General features: G+C 39.4%; 1 protein-coding gene across 1 annotated transcript; it reads right to left on the reverse strand.

The window, feature by feature from the left end:
- Positions 1-5,212: 5,212 nt before the first annotated feature.
- Positions 5,213-12,130, reverse strand: blk (BLK proto-oncogene, Src family tyrosine kinase). Its single transcript, XM_031870443.1, has 14 exons — positions 12,048-12,130; positions 10,872-10,958; positions 10,669-10,765; positions 10,479-10,509; positions 10,064-10,154; positions 9,850-9,948; positions 9,633-9,736; positions 9,367-9,516; positions 8,775-8,927; positions 8,501-8,680; positions 8,192-8,268; positions 7,226-7,376; positions 6,118-6,249; positions 5,213-5,928 (listed from the first exon to the last, which is right to left on the reverse strand). The coding sequence occupies exons 3-14, from the start codon at positions 10,762-10,764 to the stop codon at positions 5,726-5,728; spliced, it is 1,467 nt and encodes a 488-aa protein (XP_031726303.1). The 5' UTR covers position 10,765; positions 10,872-10,958; positions 12,048-12,130; the 3' UTR covers positions 5,213-5,725.
- Positions 12,131-13,652: the final 1,522 nt, after the last annotated feature.

Below are 13,652 nucleotides of genomic sequence, written 5' to 3' on the forward strand. Positions count from 1 at the left end.
TTTATAGCAGCAATGAAGGAAACGAGAGCATTTTGGAAGTATAACGAAAGCTTCAATCACACTGGAAAGTGTGCTTTAAGGAATTTAATGAATGGCTTACAATGGAGCCAAAACGATCTACACAAGCAGCACTCAGGCTTATGGCTTTTTAGTTTTGCACAGCAGCACTCGACGCGTCCTGCACTTCAATTCTGCTTCATTGTAATTTTGGGTTTGAGTTGTTTGTTTTCGTCATAATTGCTTGACTGCACCAGTAGCCCCTGTTGCTCAGCTGTTTTACTGCGTTAAGGGAGAGCATTCCTTCATGTTGTGTGTATTTTGGGTAAAACACAGAGTTCTGCTAATTGAATTCAGGCTCTGTGCAAAAACACACAATTCTCCACGATTGGTGGATTTTCCCTCTCTGTGGGGGAGCACCACGTGTGACTGATTATTTGTGTGATACCGTTACACTCCTGGAAACACACACACCATGCAGGTTTTGAAATACTGAAACGGATATTTTTACATTAAGGAATGTGTCACCTTCCCATTACTGGAGTGTCAGATTAATCTCAAACACTGGAACATGACAATGATTTCATGCAGGTGGTGTCTTAAAGAGCTTGTCTTTAATGAATAAATTATGCACGTAAACGTGAAGGAGACCTTTTTAAAGGAGAGAGAGGGGTCACCTTCAAACCTCTTCTGGGGTTTTGAACCCCGTTCATCCCTGCTGCCCGGCTTTACGTCCCATTTTTCTCAGAATTCCTTCGTCATCCTTTCATTTAAAAAACGTTCTAACAAGAGGAAAAGTTAAATATACCAAAATGAACTTCACCTGGCAGGAGGAGAGACCCACAATGTTAATTGCTTGGTGTTCAGTGCCCAGTAAAAGAACCTGATAAGTAATGACAACGCAGAAAGATGGCAGGGATTTAATAAGACTGCAGACTTAGACTGTTTGTAGTTAATTTTGTCCATTCTCCTGATGACTCTTAGGTACTTACAGAATACGATTTGAATCATTATGCTGGATAGTAAATGCCAAATGGACTTCTCTCGTCTTCCGACCACTCAAAGCACTTCAACACTACATGTCATCATCCATCTATTCACACCCATTGATACTCTGATGGCAGGGACTACCATGCAAGGTGCCACCCATCAGGACTCTATTCATACCCATTCATACACTGCAGGAGCAATTTGGGGTTAAGTGTCTTGCCCAAGAACACATCAACATGGACTAGCGGAGCCAAGAATCAAACCGCCGATCCTCTGATTGAAGGCTGACCTTGCTCCATCACTGAGTCCACTCCAAAAGGTTTCCTGGTTCGAGGATAAAGAAATTAAGTATTGGTCACCATTAATAAAATGGCATGACAGGATAAAGGCATATAGTGTATGCTTTGAAGGCTCTCCATACGATATGCAGGACATTAATATAGCAGCACACAAATATTTGCAATGTAAATATATAGTGGAGTAATGTCTACCTGACCAGAGAATGAGGTCGCTCTCCCTCTGTGTGTGTAATCTGAGCTTCTCTGTGCTTAGTTTCCATAGCCGGGCTGACCAGGCGTGCCTTTTAGTGCATGTTACTGGATCTGCCCCACTGCCTAGCTCGGGACAGTTACAGCTGATCATGCCGTCCTTACCGACGCGCCCACTCTCCATTTCCCCAACGTTACCAATGTTAGCTGCTATAGCCGCCGGCTCAGCCGTCATCATTTTGAGAGCCATGTGGAGGCAATACATATGCTCAGAATGATGTAGTGAGCAGCTTTAAAGAAGAATGAAATACAGTTTACAAAATGCAAATTATTGAAAATTTCCATCTCAACTCCACTTTTACAACATATTCTTCTTGATTTTGCTTTGAATGTAAAAAAAAGAAAAGAAAGCACAGCGGTAGAGACAGCCAGCCAAGGTCAAAGCCACATACATGAATATGTACGTTGACTGTTGGTTCCGCCGGGTGAAGGGAGATGGTGACAGCAGGGATCTTTGAAATGAGCAGGAGCGCAGTGCTGCATACTGATCAGGGATGATGAGCTGTCTTGTTAGTGAGCTTACTATGGACTCATGTTCATGACACAAGGTACCAGATGTTATGCAAGTCTGCAGCTGTGTGAAATGTAGCTGAGTGTTTGGTCCAGGGAAAGGTTTATGTGGTTGTATAGAATTGATTTAGCTGAGAGAATACCAGAATTAATTTATTAGGCTGATACTTCATATTCTCTTAAAACGAATCAAAGCATTCTGTCCTCAAAGGTGTAACAGTGGAGACAGGAATGTCCAAGGGACTATTAAATGGGTACATTTTAGCCCACATAGTGTAGACCAGCAGTATCCTTCAGTACTTTTTACTACAACAGTGCACATATAATTAAATTCCCCTGTAGTTACCGGTGCCCTTGGTTCATCATTGAGTACAATCATGGTGGTAAATTACCAGATATATTTGAGGGGGGGGGTTCCTGCTACGTCATGGCTTTAAGGCTTCCGACAGTAAATTAATTGACATAGACTCGTATATCAGAGAAAATATCAATCGAGCAGATGGTTTCCTAAATCTTTCCCAATCAGCCTGACAAAAAGTAAGCAGGCCTCCATAAATGACTCAGTGTGTGCTTTAGTTTTGGCCTCACTAAAGTAAATTCCATTACAACGAATGGCTTCCACAAATTCCACAAGAGAGAATTTAATCAGCCTGCTCTATATCTCTGTACAACATAAGCAAAGTAAAGAGTGCCCCTCTCAAAATCCATCTCTTTTTGTTATGTTACAAATGCTCATTTTGCAAATTGTTTCAAATACATCTTCTGTCATCATTTCAAGATCCATTGCATCTATTGGAGTAGACACTCTTGATTGATGAACTCCATTAATATAATGACATCAAAGCCCAGGAGAGAAAACATGTTTATGAGGAGCATAATCCCAATTGAGCGCCATTGAAAACAGCAACATTATTGGAAGATGAAAGCACATCTCTTTTCATCTGTGGCGATGTGCTCGTCTTCATCCCAGAGGACAGCGCCGGGTTACCCTCAGTGGATGCTAATGACATGTTGCCTTCTGCAGGGATCACTCATCAGTCTGTGCATGAGCCGCCATTTCCCGTCATTAATCCTCTCAGGCAGCAGTGATGAACAGAAAGAGGGGAGAGGGTGATTAGGCCTCCCAACATTTACCCCACATGTCTTGTCATCTTGTGTTGACATTATGGCTTCTTTCAAGGTGAGGCTGCTTATCAATCCCACGGCAGCGTGAGACGTGATTATTAATGGCCGTTCCCTCGGTTCATCAGCTGACAGACAGATGTTGTAATGATCTCCGCCTGTTGGGTGGCTTTTTAAAAACTCTGAACAAATAGTCGCTGCATCCCATAACATCTACAGTATTCTTCACTAAATGAAATCATGTCTGTCAAATCATTTGCTTGGCTTAAACGTCTTCCAGCGCCAAAAAACACGTGTTACATGCAAAGAAAGCCAGACAGACAAATAAAGACTTGAATAAAGAATGAATACAGGTCGCTGTTTGATGGTACCAAAATATGATTTATGAGGAATGTGTGACCATTGCTATGACCAAGAAATGTGTAAATATACTGCAGCTAGTTTGAGGATGTGCAGTATGTTTTTAGGATGCATTTCCCTGCTGTATGTTGCATCCTTAGTAGTCAATGAAAACACTGCATTTAAGGAAAATAGTTTTCATCCGACTGAGGGGCTTGGTTGCATGTCATTCCATCTCTCTCTCTCTCCTCGTTTCCTGTCGTAGACAGAACCTGACCAGTATTCTGCTGCCTTCATACGTCTTTAGTGGCACAACAGTCTCTTTGCAGGTCACAGCAGAGTACACCATGTTAAACTGTGTGACACTGACCTCTGCAGCATGACAGGAGTATAGTACTGACTTTCATTTTCTGCATTTCAAATGTCAGACTTTCTTTTACTAATGTGTACGCATTTATATTTGTTTTATTTATTAAGAAAATAAAAGTAACCAGATAACTATGAGGAATTGTAAATGTCCATAATTAATGAAGGTAAACATCCAAGACACTGCGGTGCTAAACAGCCCAAACTGCCGTTAAACTGTCTTTTCTTCCATTCATAAGGAATATTGATATTAAATAGACTGCCAAAGTGGCAGCTATAATATGCTTGCATGCAGTTATTGGAATTGATGATGCTGATTTAGAGCTCTCCTATTGTTGTATCGGTTGGAAACTCTCCAAAGTTTATGTATCATTTTTAAAAGCCTTTGCAATCGCTGTTAACAGACTTGTTTTGATGATTCAACAGGAAAGCTGCTGGCCAGTGTTGCATAAATATGAAGTCACTCCATAATGACAATTAGTATACGTAATAATATTTCTAGATTTATGGCAGGTAACACTTACCGTGATGATGGTGCATCTTGTGTGTTACTTTTGATTCATAGAGAGTTGGTGAATATTTTTTTTCCGTTTTATTTGCAGTAGATATTATATTATATTAAAATAAAAATAAAAGTCTGTTTTCTCAGCCACCAAATAACAAACAGATGTTTGAACACACAAACATGTGAAGACCTCAACCAATGTGGCATGTGAGGGTGTTCTAGCTGTGTGGCATTTAAGGAATGCTGACTCACACTTCCTGTTTCCTGTCCACTCAGGAAGTGGCAGGGTTTTACTCCTGGCTGCTGCGGCCATTCCACTTATGTCTTATCTTCAAGATACTGTCCGGGGCCCCAACGGATGGTTTAGCTATAGACGATCTAAACCACTGTAGATTTAGAGTCTCTTGCTTTTCAAAGCTTCCTTGAGGCAGCACTCGTCTCTCACACAAACCTGTCGTAAAGTTGGTGTTATATCTTTGAGTTGCTATCACTCATCACTTGCATTTTCCTCCATTCTCTATTTTTTTTAACACAAGTTAAACTAAAATGAACATCCCAGACTTTCGTTTTGTTTGCAGAAGTGATTATTCAGTGGGATTATTGTGTTTGTACGGGGCATCCTGTGCATGCAAAGCCTCACTCAGAGTGCCGTCTTCTTTATAATGTGACACTGCTAAAAAAGCGTACTTAAGTGCATGATAGAGTATTTCAGTAAAAACTTATTGTAACCTCTAAAACTTTGATTTAAAGTACACGTGGAACATGTTTTAAAGCACTTTCATTAAACCAGGTGGCATGAAATACAATAACAAACCAAAGTTCTAAGTAAAGTAAATATTTTTATTTGAAGAACATGTATGCAAGTATAAATTCTCATTAAAAAGCCTCCTTCTTTTTTATGTACCTGCTGCATGACTGAAGGAATTTAAAAAAGTGCAAAGTATTGTGCATGTAATCTCAGGCTGCTTGTTTGTGTACCAATCAAATGTTTCATCTGTGACTTTACCTGTGCCGACTTGACTTCCTCGGGTCCAAAAGCCATTTTATATCATGCAAGTAATTGTATTTCCATATTCCGTACCATCGTACATCAGTCCTAATCAGAACGGAATCCTTTCTGACTTTAAAATGTTTCAAATATTCTTAGGTGCTCTAGATAGAGGAAGCTATGAATAGCTTTTACATTCACTCAAAAGGAAGGCTTAAAATACGTGTCCATTTTAAATGTTTAAACAAACCAAACTGTATCACTTTTGGTTCGTCCTCATCCGCTATCCATTCAAGTCCCACATCTCTGTTGAGGACATTTTGCTGTCTTCTGATTATCAACAGGAAACCTTTTATTTAATCACGGCTGCATCTCATATTGTCCCTCCGTGGCGATAAAGAAGTCGTTGAGAGTGTTCTGCAGAAATTCAAAAGTCGGCCGCTCCTCGGGCCTCTCCCTCCAGCACATGTGCATGATGTCATAGAGTTCCTCGGGGCAGCCGTCCGGACACGGCATCCTGTACGACTTGTCCAGGCACCTGATCACCTCTGGGTTGGTCATTCCTGATGAAGAAAAATAATATTTAGAATATCATATAAGAATATCATCATTTTTTTTGTCATCATATTGTGCAATTTCCTTAGTTGCAAAGTAAGAATGCAGCATTTGCATTTCTAAACAATATAATAAAATGTCATTTGAGCTTAAGTACATTTTTCTCTTCAAAGTAAAAAAACAAACATTTCTCGTACCTGGGTAGGGTATTCTTCCATAGGTGACTATCTCTGTGAGCAGGATGCCAAAGGACCACACATCCGATTTAATGGTGAATGTGCCAAAATTGATGGCCTCTGGAGCCGTCCATTTGATGGGAAATTTGGCACCTAGTTACCAGAAAGAGGGTAAAAAAAAAAGCAGAAGAAATTGTTTACTGAACTGTAGAGAATAGGTTTGTGTGGGTGTTTGTGTGTGCGTGTGTGTGTCTGAATGTGTGTTTATACCTCTTAATGTGGTGTAATATGACAGAATAGAGATTTAAATACAGATAGAGATATTACTGTAATATTTATTCAGAGGTGTAAATGCCTTTAACCTCTCTGCTTTTCTGGCAATGATTGCCAGAATTCAAGGGATTAAAAACAGACATTCCCAACATCATTATGTAAACAAATTCTTTCTCAAATAAATTTCTGAAATATATACTGTAATCACAATATACAGTACATTGCTATCAAGGTATGAAATGTCATATACTATGATGGAAGAGTTTATCCATATTGTCCACAGCTGTGTATCTGCACTTTAGCATAGGACAGATGTTTGCATGAGAATCAGAGCATGTGAATAATAGCAGAGATAATGTGCATGGTACTCAAATGATGCATTCAGGACCACAGCCACCATTGAGGACACTGCGGTCTTCGATATTTTTATTCTGTGAATTGTTTTAGCAACTTGGGGAGGGTTAATATTCTACAGTAAAAAGTTACACATGTTTGGTGTTTGGGCTTGTTGGGCCTTATTTTAGGCAGTCTAGAAAAAACATAGAAAAACGTTACAGTATTTCACGTCTATGCCACATGCTAGCTCTTCCATCTTGTTTCTTTAACAAAAAGAAAAGGCTTTTAAACTCTTCATTCGAGAGGGTTGCCCTTTCAGCACTTAAATCTATTTTCTTTTGAGTTTGAGTGCACTTATTGTAAGTCCCTTTGGACAAAACCATCTGCCAAATTATTGTTAATGTAATTTATACCTTCATGTTCCGGGATAGGGATGTACAATTTAATCAAAAACTCTATAAATACTGTTGGCTTCGGCACTGGATGCATTTATAGTGGGGAAACACTGCACATACTGCACCTTCTTGAGCTGTGTATTCTGACTCAGTGATCCTGGCCAGGCCAAAGTCTGCTACCTTGCAGTGCAGGTTGTCGCTGACCAGAATATTGGCTGCACGCACGTCTCGGTGGATGTAGTTCTTCTTTTCGATGTACGCCATGCCTTCAGCTACCTGTCGTATAGAGAGGAAGAGAGAAATATTGGAAAAAAAAAAAGCTTCTTAAAGGAATTATCAGATCAAATACAAAGTCAGGAAATGAAGCTGTCGGTCATTCATTTGTCCAAAGGAATAATACAATTTGAAACATATCTGTTGTACAGCACACTGAACCCATAGAATAAAGTTTCCTTTTATCAGTACAGGTTGTGCAGCAACAGCATGTGTGCCTATGTGTGTGTGAATAGTTGTTTGCATGTATTTTAAAGGCAGCAAAGAGGGTTTAACAGGATGTGCCAACTCTCAGGAAGTCAAAAGACCTTTTTTTTTGGAGGGGCAACAGAGTTCTGAGGGAGCTCACTGTAAATGGAAAAATAGCATGATTTCCTGTCCGGATGTTAATAATTGACGTAGCGTGAGGCTTTCAAGCCAGACACGCTCAAGCTCCACCACAGAAACCACACAGCTACTGCTAACAGTTTCCATGTGTATTTACGCTGGTGTCAAAGAACCATACTATAACACATTCAAAAGAAAAGCTATAGTGTGTATAAATAGCCCTTGAGCTCAGCAAGAAGGATGACAATTTTGTTTTTGTCAGAGAATAAAAAATATGTGGATTAAATACTAATATGTTGTTAAACAACAGCAGCAGCAAACACAGTTCCTGTATTTATAAAATCAAAAAACGAAATTAAAAAAGCATTGAAAACGCTTTCATTGTATCACTGAGCGGTGTGGGTTATGAAAAGGCCACATACAAGATACAATTCTGCACATTCAAAGTGATAATGTTGTTGAAATTGTGCAATTAGAATCAAGTTCCCCACCTGCGCTGACATGTCTATCAGCTTGTTTATCTTTAGCTTTTGTCCTTCGTCTGATTTCAGAAAGTCCAGAAGACATCCTGCAAATGAGAAAAGGAGAAGGATAACTTTATCACCACTTTATCAAGTTACATTTTTTTTTTTCAAGCAAAATGACAAATGTTTTCTCTGGTCCCAGCTTCTCTAATGTGAGAATTCTTCTACTTTTTCTTATACGATCCTCATCCTCATCATCACAATCATCACATATTTGTAGCACAATTCATCACCCTTCATTGAAGAGACCTAATCATCAAAAACTCTTTGTCTCACCATTGACCATGAACTCAGTGACAATAAGAATGGGCTCTATGGTGACCACAGCGTGGAGGCGCACCAGTCGTTCATGCTGCAGCTGCTTCATCAGGTTGGCCTCCTGCAGGAAGGCCTCTGGCTCCATCGTTCCCTCCTTCAAGGTCTTAACAGCAACCTTCTGGGTATTCTTATAATAACCTGCAGTAGAAATGAAAACAGGCCACTTCACTCACTGTTGCCTACCGTCGTGGGTTCTAAAAAGTTGCCAACGACAAGATGAACTTTCTCTCACCCATCCACACTTCTCCAAACTGCCCGGCCCCCAGCTTCTTCACCATTTTCAGGGTGTCTCTGGGAATCTCCCATTCGTCGTGTGCCCATGGCTGCTCGGGTGCCTTAACCTTACAAGGAGCATACAGCCGCTGGCACAAACCGTCTGCCGTACCTGCACCCAAACAAGAAACATGCGGATGTAATAAACAATATTTTTTTCTACTTTCTTCGCTGCTAAATTGAGTTACTGATGGACTCTTAAATAATCTAGAAAGCTTGTATGTGTGTACTTCTTTCTCATGAATTGCCGTGCATTGGCAGCCAATCTAGAGATTTGACATTCTTATCTTGTGGTTTAGTCACAGGAGTGGAAAGAGCATCACTTCTCTCACACAGGAAATGCACAACACATCACAAGGGTCTAACTTCCCCCCTCAACTCAAAGTCAACGCATACATCTTGTAATTCTCAGCAGTGAACCGAACCTGAATGCAAATCAACACGTGATGTATGTTTTATCGTGGCTAATTAGCTAACATTTTGAAACCTATGCGTACGCAGATCTGCTTCTTTTTAAACGATGCAGGCTTCGATCAAAGTCTTTTACTCACGAGTGTAGTAATTGACCAGTTCCTGTAGGGATGCAAAGGAGTTGGAGTGAGAGATGTAGTATCCACCTTTGTCCAAACAGCGGATCTTGTAGTGTTTTACCACATCTCCTTGTTCTGTCTCATGATCTCTGACTGACAGTGAGAAGGAACCTAAGCGGGAAACAAATAGGTCGCACAGTTGCAGGTTGTTTTGAAATTGGACATATTCCCGTGTTTTTCAATTTGTCTGATTTGTGGTCACAGAAAAAGAGACTGATGACAGTCACCTTTACAGGTCTCACTCTCTCGAACTAGGAAGGCACCCGGTTTATTTCCAGGCACTAAAAGCAGTCGTTCAGTCTCTCTTCTACTCATGTCCCTGAAAAACCATCTGCAGAAGGGATAACCACAAAACACACTTAATGTAACTAAAAATCTATAGAAATGTCTTTAACATTTTATAAAATGTTGATTTTGATAGCTATGTATGAAATTGACTCTTACTTTTCCACCTCCAGTGTATCTGCTCTGGTAACATAATTACACGGTATTAAGCCCTCCTGTCCAGTCGCCAACGATTTCGCCACCCACCATTCTCCGTTTCTACAAACGTTGCACATCATTTACATTTCTTCAGGTTAGAAGCACTAAGTGATCTGTTTCACTGCTGCTGGATACACACACTGCATTCTAGGGGCTACAGGACGAGGCCACTTACTCTTGCAAAACCTTAAGTTTGTCTCCCTTTTTGAAAGGTAGGTCGCTCTTGTTGGTCGCTGTGAAGTCATGTTGTGCCACAAACACTTCATCTAAAGACAAGTAAAGCAAAGTTATTTCATATTTCAGCTATTATTTGCTTCTTTTTTTGGGTGCTACTTTTGACAGATAAGTTAATAGTGTAAGCATAGGGCGAAAGTATCTGTACAACATCGTTTTTTACATTGCATGTCATGAAAACAAAGTTTACAATCTCATCTTTCCCCCAGAAGAGACCAGAGGAAACACAACCGAGATTTCAATCTCTAAATGTACTCGGACTCGAGTAATGTCTTCTCTGCTCAGTTGACTGCATAAACGCAGGCCTGATATTTTTGGGTAGAAAAGTTGGTGTATGCTTTGTGTTGAGTGATTACCGTTATCCACATAGGTGTTTCCACATCGTGCCTGAAGAACAGAAAAATATATACATTTTTTTTAATATTCAAAATGTGCAGTGAGTCAATAAAAAACACTAGCAAATAAATCAAGGTAATTAATATAGATTCATGTCAACTCACAGTAAATTACTATACTTTCTACATTTCCTTTCAATGGTCTACTTACTATGTGATTTGACGAGTTGGAGGCCTCAAAGTTGTGTTTTCCTTTGTAGAACGTGTCATCGTTTACTCGTTTCTGGCCACTGCCAGCGCAGCCCATCCTGCATTTATGATGGCAATCTTCTTCAGTTACACTGCATACTACTAAACTATATTTACTCAATGTAAGTAAATAAAGTTTCAGCATGTTCTGTTCTCTGCTCTTACCTGATAAAGCAGATGAGCCTTATTGGAACTGTTTTCCGTCTCCTCTTCTCCCACGGCCGGGCCCGCTGTGTGAGTTCATGCCCTGTGCTGAGTTTTACACAAATGCATTCACAATAAATCGCTTCTCATAGGAGGAAGTGGAAAACATGTTCTCATCTGATATAATTTGCATTTATAGTTTATGACACAGCCATGTGTCACAGTCCAAAATAGAGAAATGGTGACAGGCCCAAACAGAAGTTCACTGTGAACTAGTTGAGTCAATGTGAAAGCATCATGTTTTTTCATTTATGGTGCACTTATAACTGCTCTTTCTGAATCTACTTGAAGAAAATTGATGATGATCAAAAAAAGGTTATACTTCACTTGAACCAAACAGTTAGAAGAATAGTCGTAAGAGCCAATTGAAGCCATTTTCAGTTGAATAACCTGAATGGATTAATGCTTAAATCAAAGTTACAGTTTGTGTAGGACGCTTGGACTTGTAGTCACACATTATCTGTCTTGATGTTGCTGTTCATTGAATGGCTTTTGATGTCAGCGTGGTCCGCACTGTAACAATATAACTTTAAATATATCATTACTTTCAGAAATTAACTGTCATGGTAACAATCAAAGAGCTTTTATCCCCTAAAAATATCCATTGAGCTGTAATTAATACTTGGCGGTAACTTGGCGGTAATTTTACAAGTGGACGTCACAAACTTTCTAGACTTTTTAAGTGTTCTTTCATAGCTTAAGTATACATCCCATGTCTGTTTTCATGTGATAAGTTAAAAGAAAATTTGCATTATATTCACTGACCTTTGCAACATTCCCCTACCATATGAATACTTTCAGCACGCTTTACACTAGGAACTGTATTTTGCTCAGTCTAAATTTAGTGTATGTTGTCACAATATAGTTTATGACTGCTTCTGTGATTAAAGATATGTTTTTGTCCCCAAATGATAGCGGTTCTATTATGATTATCATGTGACTTCATAGCCTACCAGTAAAACTCTATTTGTGTGCAACCTTTCAAGTATTTTTATTTTCTTCCATTTAAAACATTATAACAGTTGATTAATTCGCTGTTTTTAATTCTAAATTCGACACTTTTTGATGCGATTGTTGATTGCCTGCACTATCGTTAGCATTCTGTTGTGTGAGATAAACGTACAAGCAGATAAATACCTTGAACTTGTCCCCTGGCTGGTGTCTTCAAAAGTACTCCAGATGCAAAACGTCTTCAATTTCCTGATTGAAAGCTCACTGCATGTCAGTGTGTCACTCTCACTCTGTCTGTAAGTCTCTCTCTCTCTCTTTTTGCTCTCTCTCTCTATACTTTCTTTTCTTTCTCTCTCTCTCTCTCTCTCTTTCTCTCTCTCAGTGAAGACCAGGGCCTCCCCTGGGGGGAATACATTGAGTTTACTGTAAATAGATATGAATGAAGTTGATGAATGCAATTCATCATCAGTCTTCAGACTCACAAATGCAGCACAACCAAGGTCAAATCACGAAGAGAAGGAAGTTTACATATCAAAAAGTGTAATATATAACACTGATATTTTTTTAAATTTACATATTGACACATGAAATATGTCTCTAGTGGTTTAATCCACTGCATTGGTTATTTCTTAATTCTTAGCAATCAATAATACATGTGTACGGTACTTCTGTAAAGCAGTACACATTCTTGCCACAAGATGGATGTTGTGAACTGGTATTGAAACCCTCTAATTGAGGAACAATGTTAGAATATCTGCACACATTTTAAATGAAAGTGTCCTTCTCTCTCTACAACCGTCATTTAACCATGTTTGCCTAATGTACTGTCAGGTAGAGGATAGACATTTTAAGGTGAAGACATCATGAATAGGCTATAATACATATATTTGTTTTGTACCTTTAGGTGTTGCTTGTTACTATTCTCTGTTAGTTACTCTGTCAGTCAAATGCATGTGAAAATACAATTTATTGATAAATGACAAATGTTTATGGTGTGAATTCTGTGAGCTAGTGAGGTTATGGGTTTGTATGTGCATGAACTCAACAGCAGCAGAGGCAGAAAGCATGAAGAAGAGTGTGCATGTAACCAGAGAATGATCTAACATGAGACACACTAAATACATGAGCAATAAACAATTTACAAACACTAAATTAGAAGAGTAAAATGTCTTCAAAGTCTACTGATTCTGCTGAGGTTTACCATACTTTGTTTGCTTGTTGATGTTCCCCAATGTTGACCCTAGAGGGCGCAGATAGTCTTCTTTTAAACCCTGACTCTACTAAAGTAGGTCCATTTCAAGACACCAGCTTTTCCCTACATGCATGCCATTTCTATGAATAGATAACCTCATCATTGACCTCCTATGTAGGAATGATTTAACAGAGTGTTGAACTTTGGGGATTTCTGTTGCGTAATGCTTGTGTGTCTGTATCTGGTGCAGAGGAAGGTGTGCGGATGTGAATACGGATGCAAAGTCAGTGACATTGGGGGAAAGAAATCGCAAACTGATGTGCGGTCAATCTATCAAAGTACAACAATGCTTTGGGTTTTCACACCATACAGCACTGTTAACCAGGTCTTTCCTATTCTCACCACACAATGCGCTGAAGAGGGAATTCACCCCTCTTCTTCAGGGATGCAAAGAATAAACACAAAACAATATGTCCTTGGGTTATCTAGCAGTAATTATGAGCCTTTTGTTTCTGCTTTGCATGCTAAATGACTATTAAATACTATTAAGGAGGAATCAAAGAGCCTTTTCGAGGAAGATATCATTCAGAAAACGTTGT

This window comes from Anarrhichthys ocellatus, unplaced genomic scaffold, assembly GCF_004355925.1.
Source record: "Anarrhichthys ocellatus isolate YVR2014 unplaced genomic scaffold, GSC_Weel_1.0 scaffold52, whole genome shotgun sequence".
Lineage (NCBI taxonomy): Eukaryota > Metazoa > Chordata > Actinopteri > Perciformes > Anarhichadidae > Anarrhichthys > Anarrhichthys ocellatus.